At 39.7% G+C, this 25,109-nt stretch overlaps 1 protein-coding gene across 1 annotated transcript in view; it reads left to right on the top strand.

Annotated features, from left to right (window-relative positions):
* Window positions 1-25,109, top strand: part of DNAJC12 (DnaJ heat shock protein family (Hsp40) member C12) — a 34,344-nt gene that overhangs the window by 4,306 nt on the left and 4,929 nt on the right. Inside the window, exons 2-4 of the mRNA XM_082673689.1 lie at window positions 6,398-6,476; window positions 16,106-16,245; window positions 23,456-23,660. Of these exons, the coding sequence (XP_082529815.1) occupies window positions 6,398-6,476; window positions 16,106-16,245; window positions 23,456-23,660 (424 nt within the window). The remainder of the gene's footprint in view (window positions 1-6,397; window positions 6,477-16,105; window positions 16,246-23,455; window positions 23,661-25,109) is intronic.

Raw genomic sequence — 25,109 nt, 5'->3', positions numbered from 1 at the left:
GTCTGGGAACATCCTACATGCCACGGAGCCGCTAGGCCCGTGAGCCATGGCCGCTGAGCCTGCGCGTCCGGAGCCTGTGCTCCGCAACGGGAGAGGCCACAACAGTGAGAGGCCCGCGCACAGCAAACACAAAAAAACAAAAACAAAACAAAACCCAAAAAAAACAACAAAGAAAAAACAACATGTGGTAGGCCAGACGTGGGCTGTGGGCCAGAGTTAGTCAACCCCTGACCTAAAGTATAGGGCTCCTTCCAATTTCATCAATTTTTCTACTAATGCCCTTTTTCTCTTCCAAGATCCAAGCCAGGATCCTTTATTGTACTTAGTTGTCTGGTTCCCTTAATTTCCTCCAAAATGACAGTTTTTCATATCTTCCTTGTCTTTCAAGACCTGGACACTTTGAAGAGTAGTGGTGAGTTGTTTTGTAGAATGTCCCTCAATTTTGCTTTGCTTGATCTTTTCCCATGATTAGAGTGAGTTTATGTGTTTTTGGAAAGAACACCACAGAAGTGATGGTGTGCCTTTCCCAGTGCATCATTTCAGGGGTACCTGATGTAATATGTCTTATTAACCTTGATCATTTGGTTAAGATGTGTCTGTCAGCTTTCTTCTGCCAGGTTTTTGCAGTGTAGGGTTACTATTTTCCCTTTTGTAGTTAACAAATATATTGGTGACAGTTCTTTGAGACCACAGTGTTTCTCCTCAAACGTTCACCCACTGATTTTAGCATCCTTTAGGGAATCTTGCCTATAAGAGTTACTGTTATGGTGTTTGCCTAATGGTGACTTTCTATTTTCCTCATCCGTTTACATTTATTACTTGGAATTCTTCTGTAAAGAAAAGCTACCCCTTCTCCCACATTTACTTACTTATTCAACTATTTTTGTCACTGTGGATTAATAGATAGTTATTGTATTTTATGGATTTTAACCCAGTATTACCATTGTATATTTTATGGCTCAAATCACTTCTATAGCTCATGTTAATTAATTATCATTTCATTAGAATGATGTAAGATGATCTCTCATGAAATCTATTTCAGGGATATTACTAATATCGGGCGTTTTGTGGGAAAAATCCAGTTTCAAACTAAGTAAATCGAAATGATGGATGTTAACCCACTTATTAAAATGGGTCTTGTCTTTTCTGCAACATATTCTGTAGCATATACATTTCCAGCACATGAATCAATGTATTCTTTTAATGAATAAATCACATTTTCAGAATGCTCCTATTACACTACAGTCATGTTATTTGAAGAATATCTGTCAGTCTATAATCAAGTATTCATTCAACACTTGGCATTGGTCCAGTACTAGACGTGATGGGGGGAGAACAAAACAAAAAAGTGAGACATGGTGCGAGTGTATAAGGAAATTGGCATCCAGTCGAAGAATCAAAGCTCATACACAGGAAACAATTCCAGGACAAATAAGTACTGTGCTGTGCGGTACTGTTTATGAGTGCAACAGGAATTAAGGAAAGAATATCTGAGAAGACTTCAGAGAAGAGATGGGGCATGAAACGATCTTACTTGGTTAAAATTTAAATGCATGGAGGGAGAGTCAGAGGGCATTTGTGTGGCCAGGGAAAAGCTGGAGAAGATCTGTTCAAGTGGGAATCAAATTACTCCTTATTGCACATGAGTATTTCCTGGCACAGAGCAAAATACTGTGCTATTAGGATATGGAAAAGATAAGTTTTTAAGTTTTAAAATTTAATTTCTAAAATTAATGTATGTTCAATAAAGAAATGAGGAGTATGAAGAGAGCACAGAGAAAAATGCTTAATGTTTGGGAGTATGACATAGGCATGCCAATTATGCGTACATATATGCTGTATTTATGTATTATGTAATAAGTACATGTGTATATGTATAAATATATATATATATATATATATATATATATTTTTTTTTTTTTGCGGTACATGGGCCTGCCACCGCCGCGGCCCCTCCCGCCGCGGAGCAACAGGCTCCGGACGCGCAGCCCCAGCGGCCATGGCTCACGGGCACAGCCGCTCTGTGGCATGTGGGATCCTCCCGGACCGGGGCACGAACCTGTGTCCCCCGCATCGGCAGGCGGACTCTCAACCACTGCGCCACCAGGGAAGCCCTATATATATTTTTTTGTATGTGTTTGGAGTCAGACTGTCTGAGTTGAAATCCTGGCTTTGCCACTTAGTAGCTCTGTGACTTTGGGAAAATTACTTAACTTTCCTATGTCTTGGTTTCCTAATCTGCAAAATGGGAATAATAATAGTACCCACCTCATAGAATTGCTGTGGGAATTAAATGAGATGCTATATATAAAGTACTTAGAACAGTGCCTGGCACAGAGTAGGTCTCAATAAATCTTAGCTATTATTATCATTATCTTTATTTTACATATTCACATGTTATGTAATTCCTTTTGAGAAAACATTAAGGTTTTATACCGTACATAGTACTTTGTAGCTTACCTTTTCTCATAGAATGCATTATATAAAATTTCTCAGATTATTGTCTTCTACTAAAAGATGATTTTTTTAATGACTGTAAAATATCCCATCTTAAAGCTATATTACAATTAACGTTAACAAATATCCTATTACTAGGCACATAGGTTTTTGTTTAAAATGTATAACTTTTTAATTTAATTACTTAATGAATTTATTTTTGGCTGCATTGGGTCTTTGTTGCTGCGTGTGGGTTTTCTCTAGTTGCGGCAAGCGGGGGCTACTCTTTGTTGCGGTGTGCAGGCTTCTCATTGCGGTGGCTTCTCTTGTTGCAGAGCATGGGTTCTAGGTGCACAAGTTTCCGTATTTGTGGCACGTGGGCTCAGTAGTTGTGGCTCGCCGGCTCTAGAGTGCAGGCTCAGTAGTTGTGGCTCACGGGCCCAGCCGCTCCGCGGCATGTGGGATCTTCCTGGACTAGGGCATGAACCTGTGTCCCCTGCATCGGCAGGCGGACTCTCAACCAATGTGCCACCAGGGAAGCCCTGTCAGGTGGATTCTTAACCACTGCATCACCAGGGAAGCCCTAAAGTGTACAACTTTTAATTCATTGAACTTTCTTATAACTAAATCCATTTCCTACCTCTGATTATCCTCTTAGCCAAATTCCTAGAATTGAAATTGTTGAACTAAAGAGTATGAAAAAAATTACAGGATTAAAAAATTTTTTTAAATTTATTTTCTTGGCCGTGCTACCTGTCTTGTGGGCTCTTAGTTCCCCGACCAGGCATCGAACCTGGGCCCTCAGCAGTGAAAGCGTGGAGTCCTAACCACTGGACCGCCAGGGAATTCCCAAGGATTTTTATATATGTGTATATCGCAATTGATTTCCAGAAAATGTGAACCATTTACGTCCTCACCAGGAAAGCATGAGAGAGTTCATTTCTTTGCACCCTCAGTGACACTGGTCATGATCATCCCGTGGATGTGTTGATTTATTTAATTATGTGTAAAGTTGAAACTTTTTTGTATATTTATTGGCCAATAGGGTAGGCAGCTTTCCAGACCATTGGACATTGGGTCTGGAAGGCAAGATTCAGAGGACCTTGACATGGAGAGCCTCACTTGTCCATGGGCCACACTTAGGGTGGTGATGCCAGGAGATAAATAGAACATGCCCAAGACAAACTAAGCCTCTTTACTGGTTAGTTTACCCAGAACCAGCCGTACATAGGAGATTTGTAATAAACTTTGTGACAATAAAACTATGAAAAGCAATGAAAGACAGATATGGATTATTCTTAATTTTTAAAGATGGGATAGGAATTAAAAAATAAAACAAAAACCCCAAACTTTCTACCTTTGATAGATAGGTAAAATTTTATCCATTTGTATTATTAAATCCCCCCAAAATATATACATAAATATGTATATAAGTGTGTGAAAATGTGTCTTGAAGGATTCTGTTATCTTAGGGGAAAAGGAGTAAAGGTTTTTTAAAAAAAATTCTGTATTGATAGAAATTTTTTCAAAGAGAGTTCGTGAGTATTCATAAATTACTTGTTAATTAAAAATGCTTACTACTACGGCTTCCCTGGTGGCACAGTGGTTGACAGTCCGCCTGCTGATGCAGGGGACACGGGGTCGTGCCCCGGTCCGGGAAGATCCCACATGCCGCGGAGCCTGCGCATCCGGAGCCTGTGCTCCGCAACAGGAGAGGCCACGAAAGTGAGAGGTCCGCGTACCGCAAAAAAAAAAAAAAAAAAAAAAAAAGCTTACTACTAGATTCTTTAAAAATTTTAAAATATAAAAACAAGCCCCAATCTCAATTTTCTTCATTCTATTAGCAGGTTATGGTGACTAAGGGGTAAAGGGAGCACCCAGGAAGAGGAAACATAATCAATTACAGCTCTTACTAGGAAATATATCTCTTCCTGTTATTCCAAGTGTTTCCCAGTACATGCTTAACATGGAAAAGAGTAGAGATATCAGTCTGGGCTTTAAACATATTCATATCTAATACAGCCTGTCTTTGATTGTAAAAGTGAAGATTTTTTTATGAGAATTGATTAAGGATGACGTGGAGCTGATAAAAATGTTTTTCCCATGAATCTTCTGACAATACTGAGCTGAACTGCTTGAGAATTCATTTCTCAAACAAGAGGCAATTTGCTTTCATTAATTCATGTATAGTAAATATAGTACTTGATAATAGGTCCCTAAGTCTGAAGAATTCGGCCACATAAAACAGTGGTTACGATTATTAGATTCAAATTCCATCTGCTTAGTTAACAAAAAACTCAGCTTCTGAGTAATAGTAATAAGCTAAATGAGTTCAAGTTACTTAACCACTGACATTTAATAATAGCTACTATTATTGAGTTCTTACTGTGATTGGGCTTTGTGTTAAGTGCTCGACTTATTCATGAAACGTAAAGATGAGGGAACCTAGGCACATAGAAATTACACAACTTGCCTAAAATCTCAGGGCAGAACTGGGATTTAAAACAAAGTAATCAGAATCCAAGAGCCACATAACCACTGTTGTATCCTGCTGTTGACATTGCAATTATAATTAATGAAGCCAAGTCTTGATAATTCATGATAATAAGGATTAGATGGGTGAGTGAAATCAAATAAAATCATAAATGGCCCTCAAATCTCATTTTAGTTTGGGTTGAAGTTTCTGTTTTCCCAATCAAAATCTCTAACCAAACAGTTTATTGGTAACAAAATTATCAGGTTTATCCTTTTTTTAAAAATTGTGAAAAAATTTTCCTTCCAATTTTATTGAGATATAATTGACATATAGCACTGTATAAGTTTGAAGTGTACAGCATAGTATTTGGCTTACATACATCATGAAATGATTACACAGTAAGTTTATTGAACATCCATCATCTACATAAATATGAAATTAAAGAAATAGAAATTTTTTTCCTTCTGATGAGAACTCTTAGGATTTACTTTCTTAACACCCTTCATATATAACATACAGTAGTGTTAATTATATTTATCATGTTGTACATTGCATCTCTAGTACTTATTTTATAACTGGAAGTTTGTACCTTTTGACTACATTTATCTAACCTCCTAATTCCCAACTGTGAAATTCTTAATAAAAAAGAAAAGGGCCAAAAGGCAGACAGAAAGAACTTTATAATGGGTAATTTATAAACTGGAGAGTCTTTTTTTTAAATTGATTTTTTAAAATTTAATTAAATTTAATTTTTTTGGCCACATCACATAGCATGCAGGATCTTAGTTCCCTGACCAGGGATTGAACCCATGCCCCCTGCAAAGGAAGCTCAGAGTCTTAATCACTGGAATGCCAAGGAAGTCCCTGGATAGTCATCTTGAATAATGGTTGGTGGCTAAGCATCCTTAGAAGAACTCGGATGTGTAAACTCACCTTTCATATATTCTTAGGATAAACCTATCTGACCATTTTTGACATTTGAACTCATAGATGTCTTGGGCCATCATCTAAATACAGTAGCAAGTTTAATTGTCATCACAGACTACTATTTGAATAGGAACTTTTACTGGATACTTTCTGAATTTTGTTATTGAGAAAATAATTTCTTAAGAGTAAAAAGTCAAAATACAAATATAGGGATCAAAATAAAAAGTTGGGTGATCATGGCTTTTTTGGGAAAAACTGACACCCAACTTCTTCCTTCATTCCATTCAAATTGGATTCCTTATTTTATTTATTTATTTATTTATTTATTTTGCGGGACGCGGGCCTCTCACTGTTGTGGCTTCTCCTGTTGCGGAGCACAGGCTCCGGAAGCGCAGGCTCAGCGGCCGTGGCTCACGGGCCCAGCCGCTCCGCGGCATGTGGGATCTTCCCGGACCGGGGCACGAACCCGTGTCCCCTGCATCGGCAGGTGGACTCTCAACCACTGCGCCACCAGGGGAGCCCTGGATTCCTTATTTTAAACATTGATTTTTCTTTTAGGCTGAACAAATCCTGGCAGAATTTAAGGTCAGGGCCCTGGAATGTCACCCTGACAAGCATCCTGAAAACTCCAAAGCTGGTAAGTATTTAATAATGGCTGTTTCTCATGAAAATGTAGAGCATAGAGATCTAAAATGGCTTTAATAGTAACTTCATTTTCTTTTATCTATTTACACTCAAAATTATTCTTTCATTCAATGCCAAAGAATATTTTTGCACTATCAGATGGAAGGTGAGGAGGGAATTGAGTAAGGTCTATCTTTCTAACAGTAGTCATTTGATATTCATTTATCTTTCTGCTATAATGTTCTGCTTCATGGTTTCAAATCTGCCCAGTTTATGCTTTATTTCACCAGTTCTCAAATGTTAACATGACTTAAATATGTTTGTAACCAGGTGGCTGTCTTGATGAGAACCTTGCTATGTTTTCTTCATTTTGAAGACCTGGATAGGTCCATATATATTATATAATAATATATTCGCACATTTGTTTTTTCTTTATCATATTTTACATTTCATGATCATAAATTTATGCATAAATGCTTTTGTGTATCTCAGCTTGAAAAAATACAAGCAAACCAATAATCCTTCCTTAACCTGTTGCCCTCCTGCTCCTTCCCTATCTCTTGCCTTCCCTTTAGAGCCAAACTTCCTGAAAAAGAAGTCCACAGTTGGTATCTCTACTTCCCATTTGCCCTTTTCAATTTATCCCAGTCTTCCTCCTCACCTTTCTAGGAAACAGTTTTTGTAATAGTCACTAAGGACTTCCTGGCTGCCAAATTCAATGGCCTACATTGCAGTCCTTACCTTCCCTGAGCTTGCATCAGAATTTGGCACTATTGACCATGATCACCTTCTTTTTTTTTTTTTTTTTTTTTGCGGTACGCAGGCCTCTCACTGTTGTGGCCTCTCCCGTTGCGGAGCACAGGCTCCGGACGCGCAGGCTCAGCGGCCATGGCTCACGGGCCCAGCTGCTCCGCGGCATGTGGGATCTTCCTGGACCGGGGCACAAACCCGTGTCCCCTGCATCGGCAGGCGGACTCCCAACCACTGCGCCACTAGGGAAGCCCCATGCTCACCTTCCTGACACTCCTTTTTCTTAGCTACCAGGATACGTACGCCCTTATGCTTTTCCTCCTACTTCTTGGGCTGCTCTTTCTGTCTCCTTTGTGACTTCCTTCCCTTCTGTCCTAAGGTTCCCTTCTAAACTCTCTTCTGGGTTTACTCCCCATTTTTTCTCTGGAGTTTTGTCCAAGTCTGTGGTTTCAATCATCAGCTACTTGTTGATGGCTCTCCAATCTACCCTTAACTCAGTTCTCATTCCTCAGTTTCAGACTGTAGCTTCACCTGCTTCTTGGAAATCTCCTTTTGGAGACAATTCAAAGTCACTCTGTGAAAAACTGGACTTGTTATTCATCCTCCTCTCACCTCTTAAAATCATGCTCATTTTTCTATGTTTCCCCATCTCAATAAATGGCACCACCATTCATTCAGTTGGTCAGGCAAAAACCTGTCTCCTTCCTCTGCCTCACATCTACATCTGATTGACTACCAAATGCTGGTGATTTGCCTTCCGCATCTCTCTCCCATAGGTCCTCTTCCCTCCATCCTCAGAGCCACTGCGGTAGGTAAGCCACTATCATTTCATGCCTGAATCCTTACAGGACTCCTTTAATTGCTTCACACTGCAAATAGTGGTCTTTCTTTCTAGTTATGGTAAGAAATGAAAGATTTAATATGTATAAAACAGTACAAAGAATACTATAACAAATGCCCATGTGTGTATCACACAGCTTAAAACTTTACCAGTGCAGTTGAAATCTCTTGTGTATTCCTACCCTGATTTTACCCTCAGGGTAGGTAATACGATCTTAAATTTGATGACTATGTTTACTATATGTGTATACTATAGGTATGTGTATAGTATGTGTATACATGTGATTTTTCTATAAGGAAAATATTATGATTAAGACCTGTCTATAACTCCATATTTCACAAATGGTAAGACCCAACCCCTCTTCATTAAAAAAATTTTTTACCTTATCGTAAATCTCTTAATTTTCTATAGAAATCACTGATCCCTTTGATTTGTATACACAAGTCATTTTCCAATGTATGAAGTCATCTTTTGTTAGATACTTAACTATTATTTCTGCTCATTTGACCCTCCTCCTTTTTCTTGGCCACGACACATGGCTTTCAGGATATTAGTTCCCTGACCAAGGATTGAAGCCAGGCCCCCTGCAGTGGAAGCATAGAATCCTAATCACTGGGCCACCAGGGAAGTCCCTCCCCTTTTTCATTAAGGCAATGTGAACAAATCATAAGTGTAAACCTGATAAATTTTTGTCCACATATAACCAGTTTAACCACTGCCCAGATGAAGATGTAGAACACTTCCACCACCCCAGGGAAAGTCCATGTCCTGTTCAGTCATATCCTGTTCAGTGTCAGCACCCTCTCCCATTTTTGGATCTTATCATCATTGATTAGTTTTGCCTAGTTTTGAATTTCATGTAAATGGAATCATACAGTATGTATTCTTTTGCATGTAGCTTCTTTCGCTTTACCTTACGTCTGTGATATTTACCCGTATTGTGCGTGTAGCGATAGCTCATTCTTTGCCATTGCTGGGCCTTTAGGTACAAGTCCCTTCATGCTGTGCTCCCCCCACTTATCTCTCTATCCTCATTTTCTCTCCACCACCATGCTTACAACCCCATGTTTCAGCCACTCACAACTACCTTGGTTCCTTGATGTGCCCTGCTCTCCACTCTTTAGACCTTTATACCTATTGCTTTCTCTGCCCGGAACATCCCTGAGGCCTGCCCACCTCCCTGCCCTGCTTTCTTAAATGGAGGGAAACGAATGGGCGAATGGTTTATTTAAATGTTCCTACTATGCTTTTAACTCATATCGGATCCCCGTCTTTCTTTCTTTCTTTTTTTTTTTTTTTTTGTGGTACGCGGGCCTCTCACTGTTGTGGCCTCTCCCGTTGCGGGCTCCGGACGCGCAGGCTCAGCGGCCATGGCTCACGGGCCCAGCCGCTCCGCGGCACGTGGGATCTTCCCGGACCGGGGCACGAACCCGTGTCCCCTGCATCGGCAGACGGACTCTAAAGCACTGCGCCACCAGGAAAGCCCCCTGCCCTGCTTTTGATTGGTTGGGTCATGCTCCTGAGTCAGGTCTCAGCCTAGCCATCACTTCCTCTGGGATTTATGTGTGCCCCAGCTACCCAGAGCACCCTGCGTATACGTCAGGTGGCCAGCTGTGTATCATATTGTCCTCTTGTTGACAATTTGCTTATTAGTCATACTGGAAGCTCAGTGAGCCTGGCTTCCTGCTTATCTCCTTCAAAGTGGTATGCCTTGCACCGAGCACAGCACCTGCAGTGGAGGACAGCTACTTTGTGCACATAATTTCTTGAATGAGTGAAAGAATGAATTTGTGAACATTTCTGTAGGAGACATATGAATTACCTCTCTAAACTAGAGTTAATATTAAGATAGATGTCCTAGCATAAAAGTATAAAAATTTGATAAACACTTAAAAAACCCACCACCACAGATTATTCTTTAACTGGGTTCCTCTCCAGTAAAGCATGGCTTTGAGTTGTTTTTCTGTCCCCAGCAAACAATTTCTATTCAGGGTGCATGATGAATCATTGTGCAATCATTGCCATTCTAGTTGCCATAGTGTTGGGAGTTTTCATGTACGGGCTACCACAAGGCTTCTTGTTCAGAGAAACACTGGACTGTGTAAATATTGTTTAAAATGAAAAGGTACACAGACATCAATATCTTCCCTTGTAAGGCTTGCAGTAGATAGATGATTCAACCTTTGGGTAGAAATTGCTTTGAAATCTGTTTAAGCATCCATTTCCTTAATTTGGATTAATATGGCTTTCTGAAAGTTTAAGTGGTTCTTTACACACTTGGAGAAGGGTTAAGGTTACTGATAAAAATATTTTAAAATGTGAAACAAAAATTCACCCTGATGCTGATTTTAGCTTGACTGAAATCCAGAATATATTGGACAGATTTTGAAACATATTTCATTAAGGTGAAAGGCTAAGCCTTTAGAACAACTGCAGGTAGAAGAAATTAAACTTGTATATACACTTTTTTGGTTTGCTAAATGTAGTCTCAACCGCTGCCACTGAAATGACTGATTTGGTAGCATGACGGAGTAGTAGATAGGAACACAGGTTTGTCTGTCTGGATTGCTCCTAGCTCCCACTTATGAGCTAGTTGATTTTGGTCAACCTCTTTGAGCCTCAACATACTCCTAGGTAGAATGGGTAGACTAATAGCATATTATTACTTCATGTGTTTGCTGTGAGGATTAAATGATGTATCTTGCATGTAGGAAGAACTCAATGAATGTTGGCAATTATGAGTCAGTGGACTTTCTTTCCTTGTTTTTATGCAGCATTCCAAGATAAAAATTTAACAAAATGGGATAGTTTTCTCTTTGTAAGTAAACATTAGATCGTTCTCACTCTCATTAAAAAAAAATCTAAATCTAAGGCTTTTAGAGATCTTTGCTCTGCAGTTGTGGATGATGGAGGCAGGACTGGTTGTGCTATAGAAATTGTGTCACTGAGATCAAAAGCCTCTGGCTGGTACTCATGCCAGTCCTATGTGCACATAACAGTAATGGTTTCAGGCCAATGCTTTATTAACTTCTCTTTGAGCCTGAAGAAAGGGATTTCAAACTAAATTAAGGACCCGTGAAATGGTATTTTTGTTATTGATTTGCAGGCTTCAAAGACATTTGAATATGTGAAGAAGGGGAACTCTTTGTCTCTTACTGACTGAAATATTTCAATGTTTTTGTACTTTAAAATCTCTTTATTGCTTTTTCCCCCTTGGAATAAAAATAACATACAGTGTTAAATAATGTTGAAAGTGAAAGTCTGCTCTTATCTCTTTTTGCTAGAGAACCACTATTAACAGTTGGTGTATTTTCCTCCAGATTGTTTTCAAAGCATGTCCTGATATCATATTATTATTATTATTTCTCAAGTAATTGTAAGTGGTCTACATTTAAATTGTGGCTATAATAATAATAATACAAATTATACTATGAAATATGAATTAAAAGAATCTCATATTTTCAAAGTAGACCTAGGAGTTAAATCAGAATGTCTCTTAAAGGTTCCATCATCATTTGCTTGTATAAGCTTATGAAATGAGATCTCTCTTCCCAGAACTGGTATATGTTTATCTTGTATGATTCATTTGATTAGTGGATATATTAAAGGACAAATATAAATCCAAACTCACTTTTATTAAATGTGGTGAAGGGTATGGAACAAGGAAAAGGCCACCTAACAGGAAAGGTAAGGTCTCTTTTGCTTTCTGCTTATCAACTGCTGTTGAGGGATTGATATTAGAATAATTCTTTCATTCCGGAAACTCTGGAAAATGAGGCCAACAATAATGTGCAAACAGAAGGTAAATCATAGATAAAAATGTAAACCTTTACAGCCTCTGCTCTAGTAGTAACTGGCATGTGCATCCATGGTGATAATTTAATGAGCTTTTTATCCCGTTGGAAAAAGTGACACGTCATTTATACATCAGGACATTTACACTGTCGTCAGCAACAGGAAGGATTTTACTCACTGGAGCTAGCAGCTATTGCAAGATGTTTTTTATATGTTTGTTTTCCTCAGCTTTTTTTTTTTGTTTTTTTTGCGGTACGCAGGCCTCTCACTGCTGTGGCCTCTCCCGTTGCGGAGCACAGGCTCCGGCCGCTCCGCGGCATGTGGGATCTTCCCGGACCGGGGCACGAACCCGTGACCCCTGAATCGGCACGTGGACTCTCAACCACTGCGCCACCAGGGAAGCCCCTTCCTTAGCTTTTAATAACCCCATCTTTAGGGTCTTCCCTTTAATCTATTAATTGCTACTACCTCCAGCAGTGATATTAAATATTCAATGACCTATTACGTACATGTGCTGCCCAGCTTTGGACAGGGTCCTGGAGGTGCCCTGCCATGGTTGGCAGTTCCTCTGGCTGCTGGAGGAACACTTGAAGTGGTGGTGTTTGGGGGATTAAAGCTCAGGAACAGCAGCTCTGTACCAACTGAGGTACAGAAGTATTTCAGTAGTTTCACAATTGGTATGGTGGTACCATCAGTATTGAGTGTACATTTGCCCTAACATCTTCTGTACCAGAGGATATTGACTACTTCCCGTGAGGTATTTTTAAGCACCATCAGGATAATTTTAATTATTTTTCCCAGTTATACTATTAAAACGTGCCTAATTCACAAAATGTTTTAAGGGCATGTGTCATTTCTTTGGTGCTTAGAGCTCAGGGAATAGCATTATATGAATATCTTTATATTCACATCCAAATTGGAAGCATTCACTCATTCATTCATTGAACAAATACTTTTTGAGCACCTACGACACTGCTCTAGTACAAGGGATGCAGCAGAAACAAAACAAAGTCTCTGCCTTCATGGGGTTTGTATTCTCATGTAGGAGATAGATCATAAACAAATAACTATATATAATGTCAGGGGGTACTATGAAGAAAAGTAAAGCAGGGCAACGGAGATAAAGGAATGGGGCTGATGGAGTGGGCAGTTATTTTATGTAGCATGCTCAGAGAAAACTCCATCGACAAGACAACATCTGACCTGACATCTGGAGGAAGTAAGTCATGTGAGTGCTTGGGGTGAAAGTCTTCTCGGTAGAAAGGACAGCAAGTGCCAAGTCCTGGGGCTGGAGTGTGCCTGGTGTACTCAAGGAACATCAGGGAACCTACTATGGCTGTAGCAAGGGAGATGGGAAAAATAGGAGAAATAGGAGGGGACTTTCCTGGTGGTCCAGTGGTTAAGAATCTGCCTTCCAATGCAGGGCACGTGGGTTAGATCCCTGGTTGGGGAACTAAGATCCCACATGCTGTGGGGCAACTAAGCCCACGTGCCACAACCACTGAGCCCGTGCACCACAACTAGAGAGGCTGAGTGCCACAACTCCTGAGCCCATGTCCCACAACTAGAGAGAAGCCTGAGCACTGCAATGAAGAGCCCGTGTGCTGCAATGAAAGATCCCGCATGCCGCAACTAAGACCTGACACAGCCAAAAATAAATAAATAAATAAATATAAAAAAAACTGAGGTCAGAGAAGGAAGAGAGGGGCAGAGGGCAGGCAGAGCATGTCAGACCTAGTAGCCACGGTAAGAATTTTCAATTTAATTCTAAGAGAAATTAGAAGTCAAAATGGAAGTAATTTTGAGCAGAGGAGTGACATTATGTGACTTTTTTTTTTCTTTTTTGGGCTGTGAGGCTTGTGGGATCAGCTTGTGGGATCTGAGTTCCCTGACTAGGGATTGAACCCGCACCCCCTGCAGTGAAAGTAGAGTCCTAACCACTGGACCGCCAGGGAATTCCCTATGTGACTTATTTTTAAAAAGATCACTCTGACTGCGGTGTAGAACACAGACTTAGGCAAAGGCAGGGAGATCAGTTGAGAAGCTAGTATAATAATCCAGCCAAGAGAGGATGGTGGCTTGGACCAGAGTGATGGCAGTGGAGGCGGGGACAAGAGGTCAGGTCTTGGCTACATTTGAAAGTAGAGCCAACAGGATTTGCTAATGAATTAGAAATGAAATGTAAGAGAAAGAGAAGAGTCAAGGATGACTCCAAGTGTTTAGAAAACTAGTACAGTATGTCCTGACTCCCCATGCAGAACCAGTCTTGCTTCTATATTTCTCTTTATCACACTGTATTGAAATGATTTGCTTATATGTCTGCTTCCTTACTAGACTCTGAGTTTCTCAAGGGTACAACGTGGATCTTAGTGATGAACAAGGAAGATTTTTATTATCCCTGGAGATTAAGGAGAAAGTGGAGATTAGAGGGTCATATGTATTGCAGGAAAATGGAAGGGGCAGGAAGGTAGTCAAGTGTAGCCTTCCCAGTTGGGGAGCCTGGCAGGCTTGGGTTTGAATTGTGGCTCCATCACTTGTAGCTTAGGGACTTGGGGCAAGTTATATGAACCTCCTTCAGCCTTAGACTATGTAAAATGTGAATAATACTAATAATATCCACCTCATAAAATTGTTGTGAACAAAAAAGAAACTCTATATTCATTAGCAATCACTTCCCATTTCCCCCTGCCCAGCCCCTGGCAATCACGAATCTAATTACTGTATAGATTTGTCTATTCTGACTATTTCATATAAATGGCATCACACAGTAAGTGGCCTTTTGTGACCATCTATCTTCTTTCATTTAGCATAATGTTTTCAAGGTTCATCCATGTTGTAGCATATACCACATTTTGTTTATCCACCTGTTGGTTGACAGACATTTGAGTTGTTTCCACTTTTTAGCTAGTATGAATAAAGCTGCTATGGGCATTCATATACAAGTTTTTATATGTGTGGACATATGTTTTCAGTTCTCTTGAGTATATACTTAGGGTTGAAATTCTTGGGTCAAATGGTAATTCTATGTTTAACATTTTGAGGAACTACCAAACTGTGGTTCAAAGGAGGAACATTGTTTTACAGTCCCACCTGTATGAGGCTTCCAATTTCTCCACATCCTCACCGACACTTGTTATTATCTTTTTTTTTTTTTTCGGTACGCGGGCCTCTCACTGTTGTGGCCTCTCCCATTGCGGAGCACAGGCTCCGGACGCGCAGGCTCAGCGGCCACGGCTCACAGGCCCAGCCGCTCCACGGCACGTGGGATCTTCCCGGACCGAGGCACGAACCCGTGTCCCCTGCATCGGCAGGCGGATTCTCAACCACTGCGCCACCAGGGAAGCCCGTATTTTATTTTTTTGACGCTATTGTAAATGGAATTGTTTCCTTAATTTCATTTTCAGATTGTTCATTGCTAATATATAGAAACAAAATTGAGTTTTGTATATTGGTCTTGTATCCTGCTCTACAGAAAGTTTTAACTTCACTGAGGAGCAGAAGACATATTGGAAGTGTTTCCAACAGGTCTTGAAAAGTTCCTATTATATGCCATCTGGTCAAATAGATCAGTGACACAGCTACCATTTATCAACCACCTACCATGTTATTTCCTGTGTTTAAAACCTCCCAGGAGCTTCCCATTGCCCTTACAAGAAAAAACAGACCAGAATCCTTAGCATAACCTCTAAGGTCCTGGGTGACCGGGTCCTTGTCTACTCTACAGGCCCACCCCTCATTGTTCTTCCCCTGACCCGTGTCTTCCTGCCAAACTGGCATCCTCTACTTCCTCTAAATAAACATGCTTTTTTTTTTTTTTTGCCTTAGAGTCTTCATTTACACTGTTCCTCTAGCCTGCTCATTACCCTCTATCACACTACCGCTAGAAAAGGTAGTTTTCTTCCTAGTAGACAAGATTGTAATTTTCCCAATGTTTATAAACGTCTATCCTGTGAGGTAGATTATGTCTATTGTTCACATCTGTGTCATCAGCACCTGGGAGAGCACCTGGCACATCACTGGAGCTCAGTAAAGGGAGTGGATAAACAGTGAGCCAGGTACATTACGTACAAAATCTCACTTGTCCTTATGATGCACTTTACAAATGAGGAAACTAAAGCTTGATGAAGTGAACTGGCCCAAGGTTACACAGCTGGTAAATAACAGAGACATATTTCAGTGAGATCAGTTGGATTGTATGGGAGTTTAAAAATAACTCTTCCGGGAAAGTAGTGCTCATTTTAAAATTTGTTTTCTAGTGGAGACTTTTCAGAAACTGCAGAAGGCAAAGGAGATTTTGACTAATGGAGCAAGTCGAGCCCGCTATGACCACTGGCGAAGGAGCCAGATATCGATGCCATTCCAGCAGTGGGAAGCTTTGAGTGACTCGGTGAAAACGGTATGTTTCTCTCTGGGATTAACTGAATTTATGAAGCTCAGGCTGCCCCTGGATTAGACTCACATAGTAGCTTAAAGAGTCAGCAGACAAGAGGAGAGAGAAGACCAAGAGGCTGGTAGTATCTAGATATAACACAGTGTCCACAAAATCCTGTGAAGGGAAAGTCAGTACATCAGGGCCAGAAGAGCCTCTGACTACATTTGTCAGTCTCTTTGGCTGTTTGATTCAGTATATGTATATGCTCCCCGTTATCATTTACTGTTTTATACATTCTGATAACTGTGCTTCTCAAGTTGCTCATATAATATGCCGAACCTTGAACCATTGCAAATTCATATTCTCCATCTTTTTAGTTCATATGAGCCTGTTCTCTTCTCAAGGCTTAATAAATTCAATAAAAAATAGGACCTGGGCTTCCCTGGTGGTGCAGTGGTTGGGAGTCCACCTGCCGATGCAGCGGACACGGGTTCGTGCCCCGGTCCGGGAAGATCCTACATGCCGCGGAGCGGCTGGTCCCGTGAGCCATGGCCGCTGAGCCTGCGCGTCCGGAGCCTGCGCTCCGCAACAGGAGAGGCCACGACAGTGAGAGGCCCGCGTACCGAAAAAAAAAAAAAAAAAAAGGACCTAATTAATCAAAGAAAGCTGTAAATTATTTGTAAATTATTCCCATTATTAATTCTGGTGAAAGAATTGTTGGATAGATGCAGAGAGACTTTTTAAACCATTGTGTTATTTTCCTTCATGGCATTAGAAAAGCTAAATACAAAATAATCTCTGTAATTACTGTTATGTATTTATTTTGTTCTTCCATGGATCTTTGTAGATTGTAGAGAAAATATAATTTTAAAGGTTTTTACATTCTTTTTTTTGTGTGTGTGTGTGGTACGCGGGCCTCTCACTGCCGTGACCTCTCCTACTGCGGAGCACAGACTCCGAACGCGCAGGCTCAGCAGCCACGGCGCACGGGCCTAGCCGCTCCGCGGCATGTGGGATCTTCCCGGACCGGGGCACGAACCCGCGTCCCCTGCATCGGAAGGCGGACTCTCAACCTCTGCGCCACCAGGGAAGCCCAGTTTTTACATTCTTAGATATGATTTATTTTCTGGCTTTTTTTTTTACAGGGACATTTTTCAATAACATGAGACTTAGAATGCATAAGTTACCTTATAAGGAAGTCTTAAGGGACATATTAGAATTAGTGTATAAAGTGATTCACATCTCTTGAATTATAGCTCTTCAAGGTTACATTTAGATTCCTTCTGGATAGTTTTTATTTTAAGGAGACTTGAGCAAATTGTTTTGTAACTGATAAAAAACCTGCAACAATGAGGGAGGGTCTTTGAAGTAATGGGGAAGAACAATGAAAAACTCTCAAAGAATGTAGTTAAAGCCATTCTACATAACATGTAAACTGTTTTCTTAATCTCATTTTGGAATGCAGTGTATATTCAAATGGTTTAAGGTGGGTTAAGTATTTATGAAGGACTAACCATAAGATGGTTGAATATATACACAAAATAACTAGAGAGAATCTCTAAAAAAATAGTGACAGCTTCACATACACAAAAATAAGATTTTTTTCTTTTACATTGTGTATATCCAAAATTCCTTGTTAACACTGACTAAATAAACATTGTCCTGCCACCTCTACATAACTATTTCTAGTCTCTTGAGTGTTACACACTGTAACTGCTACTGAATTAGTGACCCTTGTTATTTTAATGCCTTTTGATTTATAGTTCATTTTGCTTGATGATCCACTGAACTCTATTACTTAACTTTAACTGCTAATATCAAGTTAGCTGTGGATTTTTCAAAAACTCTTCTCCAAGCCCCTGCTCTAATTTATATTGCAGACGTCTTTCCATTAAACACTAATGTCCTGTCTCCAAACACATCGTTTCTGCTTAGAATTTAGCTTAACTATGAACTCTTTGAGGTCTTACAATAATTACATATCAGATCTTACTGGCTGCATCATTAGTCTTGTCAGCAAACTTGAAATATTATGCTGGGCTAGCATTTGGTTCAGGATTTATTTTTATTAGTGGTATAAAAATGATGAGATGCATATCCTCCTATTTTAAATCAGCAGTGATATTTTTCCTTGCAGTCTTCTTTGGGCTCAACCTTGTCGTTTCTGACTTACTTTTGTTCTATTCCTCAGTGAACTTTGAAACCCCTATACCAAATTTCATGTGTTTTGTACCTCATTCGATAGATTTTCTGAAACTTCCTTTCATTCCTTTCTGTTCTAATCCTCACAGTGACTTCTGCATGTGAAAACCTCACCTCTCTCTATAACATTTTAGTTGTTGTTTTTTTGTGTGTGTGCATTTCATTTGTCCATCCTTTCACACTCACTACTCTAGAGAAATTAATAACAATTGCCATACCTAGTATTGCTCATCACCTATTAGATCACCATCTTTTTGTAGATAAACATCACCATTAGGGTGTTTGGATTAGGTATATTACATAGGTCATTCTGACAATAAAATGGTTATAATTTAGGATTATAGGTGAAATTTTAGGTGACGTTTATCTAAAACACATCTGCATGTTCTCCTGCCCTAAAAGTGCAGGACAAATCACAATGTACTTTTGCAGCATCACACAGGTTCATAATACAGGAATCTCCTTGGGAGAATTCCTCAAATGAACCATAGCTTCAGGGTGGACACATTTCTATCATCCAAGAGTGATGAAACTCTAATTGGTATTTTTTTTTCCTCACACCAAGTCCCTGTCACTTCACTAGCTATTAAGTTTTCTTTTCCATTTTAGAAGTTCCTCCTGATAGTCTAATTTGTAAAAATATTTTAAGAATTCATTCAGGTCAGTGAATATGCTGGAAATTTAAGTCTAGATATGTGATGTTGGTTTAAAAAAAGGGACTATGAAGTGAGGACTTCAGTAACTGTGGCCTTTGGGATCTTGGAATAACTTGAAAACAGACACCTTTCCAGCTCAAAGAATCTTAGAGAAATCATCATTGTCTTGCTAAATGGTTTTACCCCAAGGGATCCAGGGTATGAATGGCTCTCCCTCTTGCTCCAAAATATATGGCTTTAGGATGGTTGTGGGAAAATGGTTGCAGTCAAAATAAAATTCTGAGAAAAAATTCTCATAAGTCGTTAAAAATGTCCCACGCTGTACCAATTGCTACAAATGCTTTCAAAGTGTTTACTATAGGTCAGTCATTAACCCTCACCACCCATCTAAGGCAGGCTGTAGGCACTTTTATTCCAAAAGAAAAGTACTGAGGCAAGAATTGAGGGCTTCCCTGGTGGTGCGGTGGTTGAGAGTCCGCCTGCCGATGCAGGGTACACGGGTTCGTGCCCCAGTCCGGGAAGATCCCACATGCCGCGAAGCGGTTGCGCCCGTGAGCCATGGCCGCTGAGCCTGTGCTCCGCAACGGGAGAGGCCACAACAGTGAGAGGCCCGCGTACCGCAAAAAAACAAAACAAAAAAAAAGAGTTGATACATTGTATACAGGCCACCTAGCTGACCTGTGATACATACATCTAACGTTTTCAGCTCTTGATACACTGTATACAGGCCACCTAGCTGACCTGTGATACACACATCTAACGTTTTCAGCTCTTTTCACTAACTTTCTCAGTATCTTTCCCCCTCCACAAACGAAGCCACTGGCCAGCCTCCTCTATTCCGCTCACATGTAAAAAACCCAAGAAACTAAGCAAACAAAACAACAAACCAAACCAAGCAGATTATATTTTACACTAGCTGAGGCCATTGACTCTTTTTAAAATTAACATTTTTATTTTGATATAAAACCTACAGAAAAAAATGCTTAAAACCTGCATTTACAGTTTAGCAAGTGGCTGTGAAGTGTACACTCTGTATACACCACCCCTCACCCCAACACACATATTACTGGCACCGAGAAGCTCCCTCCTTATATTGGTATATTTTGGCAACCACAACTCAATCTAATTTTTAAACTCTAGTTGTACATATGTATAATCTTGTCATAGAAAATTTAGAACACACCAAAAAATAAAAAGAAAGAAAAGAAAAAATAACTTCACAATGCTGCCATGCAAAGATAACCCCATTTGTATTTTGGTACATTTCCTTCCAGTGTTTTCTGTCCTTCATTTGTTAGTGTGAGAACCGGTTACACTGAATGGTGGCAGTAACTGCATTATGGGGTCTTTTTTTGGGGAAGAGGATTCAGGATGACGCTCCTTTGCAGTTGGGGAGAGATAGGTTGAATGTGGGAAGAAGTGAGTTTTCAGGTTGGATTAGGGCAGAAGGCTTGAATATACTTAAGGTTTTAGGCTGTGTACAGGCTATATTGCCCGCCAGTCTGTATATTTTATGTATATGTATCTATCTATATATTTATATATCTATATTTGAATATATCTTTCCAGCTTTTAATTTAGTTGAGATCATGCTATTTGTGATCATATTGGCTATTATTTATAAACACCATGTCATTAACATTTCCCAATTCTCTTAAAAAACGATGATGAACAGATTAGTTTAAAAGAGTCCAAGAAGGCATTTTACCCCTTTGTACTTTCTTTGTACCCCTTTCTTCATGGTGAGGTACTTCTCCTGGCTCCTGCCTGTGTGCACAGTGTTAAGGCTCCTGAGACAGGTGGTAAGAAATTGTGGTATCTCTCTAAGCTCTTTAAGGTGCTAGTGATCTCTGCCCCTTCCCCGCCACCTCCCACTTCCCACCTCCCTCCACCCCACGTAGCGAACTTGGCCAAATACACACATAATGGGCCACCGCCTGCCTACGTTGATTTGTTTAAACTAGCAAATAAAGTGGTGCTCTGGGGAGAAGCTGGCAATCGCAGTATTTTGAGATAGTTCAGACCTCAGTGTGCTAAAGATGAAAAGCCCGATGCCCCTTGCAACATGGGGAACGTGTGTAGCAGAGGCAGTGGCCCCTGCCATGGTTTGTGGCACAGTTTTTTTTTTTTTGTGGCACAGTTTTTAAATGTCACAACTTCTGAGCTTATTCGCTAAGCCTTGGACTTTAGAAAAATCAATGTTTTATTTGGTTTGGTTTCTTTGCTTTGCTTTTATTCTGTTTTTTTTTTGCAGCACAGGAAAAGAATATCCTGGATATTAGGAGGATAATATATTCTGGGTTTTAAAGTTGCCCAAATATGTGGCTTATGGGTTTTTCTTGGGTTTCTGAGCAACAGAGGTAGTATGCTACTGTTCAGCAGTGCTTCAGAAATAGCATCCCACAATATCCAGATGAGGTTTCAAGAAACAGTTATGTTTATTATTTTGGTTGATGTCAGGGCTAATTATTCTACTTGAAATATTCTTGACACAGCAAACTCTCACTCTTTCTTACTCTGTATTCATCTATTTGTCTTTTCATTTATCTACCCATCCATCCAATTTTAAACATTTTAATAGGAAACACAGGGAGTTTCCTGACGGTCCAGTGGTTACGAGTGGTGCTTTCACTGTTGTGGCCCAGGTTCAATCCCTGGTCAGGGAACTAAGATTCTGCAAGCCGCACAGTGCAGCCAAAAAAAAAAAAAAAAAAAAAGACAAAGGAAATACATATACAGGACACACGTGAAAAAGGTACAAAAGGATGTATGGGGAAAAGTAATTGTCTTGTGCTTTTGTTCCATTTTGAAGATCCATTTTTCATTTTTTCCTCACTCCTGACACTACCATCAGAAGCCAGAGCTAGGCTGGAAAAATTACACCATTAAGTTACTTGACAAAGGACCACCACCCAAGTATATTGGACGCAGTTCTAGGATGTCAGGTTTCTGGGGGGTGTTTTCAAGTGTTTTGGATATTGTGTTTGTCTAAAAATATAAAAGTTTTACCAGAAGTTAGTGGGCAATGCTCAACACTTGATTTATGGTCCCTGATTTTTTAAAATTGTAAATTAAAAAAATATAATAAAACAACACTTTTGTTAAAAAAAATCAAAATAGTACAATAGGATATGTAATAAAAAGTGAGTCCATCCTTATTCCAGACTCCAGTTCTACTCCCCTCTCTCAGAAAGCCACCATTGCAGCTTCTTGTGTTTCCTTCCAGAAACCTTCCATACAGTATACACATACACATTCATATTATTATTAAAAAATGGAAAGATATTTAGAAAGTTCTCATTATTTTGATGATAACTGGACTTTAAGTGAATCCACTTAAAATTAGGACAAATATTTCACAGTAAATATTGATTGACTTTCTGCTTTGTGCCATGAGTTTTCTTAAAGAGAAGATGTATAACCCAGAATTCTAATATTTGCCAACTCTTCATTGATCATGGCTGGATGGAAGGTCACAATAGTAGAGTGGGGATAGTAGTTACAACAGTAGTTAGGTTTAATCTCTGGCATGGCTCAAGGTACACAGCCCAATTGTCTGTTTTTTGATAGTAAAATACACAGAAAACTTACCATTTTAACCATTTTAAAGTGTACATTTCAGTGGCATTAAGTACCTTCCCAATGTTGTTTACCCATCATCACTATCTAGTTCCAGAACTTTTTCATCACCCCAAAAGGAAACCCTGTACCTGTTAGCATCACTCCCTATTCCCCTCTCTCCAGCTTCTGGTAATCACTAATCTGCTTTCTATCTGTATGGATTTGTCTATTCTGGAATTATACAATATGTGCATTTTATTTCTGGCTTCTTTTACTAAGCATAGTGTTTTCAAGGTTTATCCACTTTGTAGTACTTTCCTCCTTTTTTATGGCCAAATAATATTCCATTGTATGAATATGCCACATTTTTGTTTATTCATTCACGAATTGATGGACATTTGGATTGTTTCCACCTTTTGGCTCTTGTGACTAGTGCTGCTATGAACACTTGAGTTTAAGTTTTTCTTTGAACACTTGTTTTCAATTCTTTTGTGTCTAGGAATTGAATTACTGGGTCATATGGTAATTTTATGCCTAACTTTCTAAGAAAACATTCTCATTCTTGGAATCTCTCTGATGCTGGTCCCTTTGCTTTCTACCAGGATATTGATTTCTCCTTATATCATTAGTTTTCCAAATCAGTGAGGATTAATTGATTAACATCTGAATTAATTAATATCTGGCTAATAGTCAAGTCTAACGTTTTGTTAATCAGCACTATACTAGTAGGTTAGGTGTTACCACATATTGAACTTTAAATATAGAAACTATATAATATTGATTTTATATTATACATCTGCTTTCAATTAATGTAGTCAATGCACTGGGCTACCAGAGGTAAAAAAGATCTGATGTTGGAAGAATCTGACCAGACTCATACCGATAAAATTGAAAATGAGGAACTGAATGAGCAAAAAGAGATAAAGAATGAGGAGTTCGGTCCAACCACAGAGAAAATGGAGCAAAAAGAATCCAAATCCATGGAGAAGTCATTCTCCTCACAAAATCCAGATTCTCCAGGTAAGTCATGTCATGTAGCTTTGCAGAACAGAGAAGGTGTGAAATTAAAAGGCTCATTTTATATTGTATTTATTCTCAACCTTTCCAGCTACATAGTAGTGCCAAATATAAGGGCTGGTTTAGCACCTTAAAAGATACTTACCTAGCATTGACACAGAAACTAGAAGATATATTCCTTAACACATTCCTTGCAAGGGAAAACTTGAGACATTTCTGGGATCGTCATCGCTTTACTAAAACAGTACTAGCTAACATGTGTTAGGAATTTACTATGTGTAGTTCTTTACATATATTACTTTACATCTATTATCTTGTTTAATATTAATTTTACATATATTAATTTATTTAATCCTCATTACAAGTTTGTGAAGTTGGTACCAATATTATAAATTTATTTATTTGTTTTTATTTTTGGCTGTGTTGGGTCTTCGTTACTGTGCGCGGGCCCTCTCCAGTTGCGGCCAGTGGTGGCCACTCTTCGTTGTGGTGAGCGGGCCCCTGACTGCGGTGGCCTCTCTTGTTGCGGAGCACGGGCTCCAGGCGTGCGGGCCTCAGCAGTTGTGGCACGCAGGTTCTAGGGCGCAGGCTCAGTAGCCATAGCGCACGGGCCCAGTTGCTCCATGGCATGTGGGATTTTCCCGGGCCAGGGATCAAACCCATGTCCCCTGCATTGGCAGGCAGACTCCCAACCACTGCACCAGCAGGGAAGCCCAGGTTGGTACCAATATTACTCTCATTGTATAGATGAGAAAACTGAAGCCTAGAGAGGTTGAATAATTTTCTCAAGGTTATCCAGCTTGTATGTGGCAGGGGAGAGGTCTGAACTGAGGCAGTTTGGTTGCAGAGTTTGCATTCTAAGGCATTGCACTATCCTGAGAAGATACCTTACCTGTAAGTAGATTTATAGACATCTGACCCATGTATATATCCATTGAAGCAGGGTATTACAGAGGTTAAACTCTTGGCTCCCCAGCTATACTACCTGGGTTCATATCCTAGCTCTACCATTTATTATCCGTATTACTGGGTAAAAGTTACTTAACTTCTCTACACTTCAGTTTTCTCATCTACAAAATAGAGATCAGAATGGTACCTTCTCATAAAGTTACCATGAGGATTAAATGAGACGATCCATGCAAAATGCTTAGCACAGTGATTTGCCTACGGCAGGCCCTGGATAATTGTTAGCTATTGTTATCATTTCTTTGTCTATCTGGCCATCCCACTGTATTTATCTTGTACAGGTGTGTTATGTACACACACGTTAACTGTCCTCCAAATTCTTGATTCTCATGGTTGTGATACAACACCCCACTAGAATTTAGCCTTTAAGTAAAAGGTTCCTGAATGTTCTCGAACACTTCTTACAAAAAAGAAGATAATTCGATAGTTTGTGGTGAACTATAGTCTTTCTAGAGACAGTCACTTCAAAACTCTCTCTGGGGAGAA

The sequence above is a fragment of the Grampus griseus genome (genome assembly GCF_964374135.1).
Source record: "Grampus griseus genome assembly, chromosome: 16".
NCBI lineage: Eukaryota > Metazoa > Chordata > Mammalia > Artiodactyla > Delphinidae > Grampus > Grampus griseus.
The sequence above is the reverse complement of the archived record's forward strand: the minus strand, read 5'-3'. Positions and strand labels throughout refer to the sequence as shown.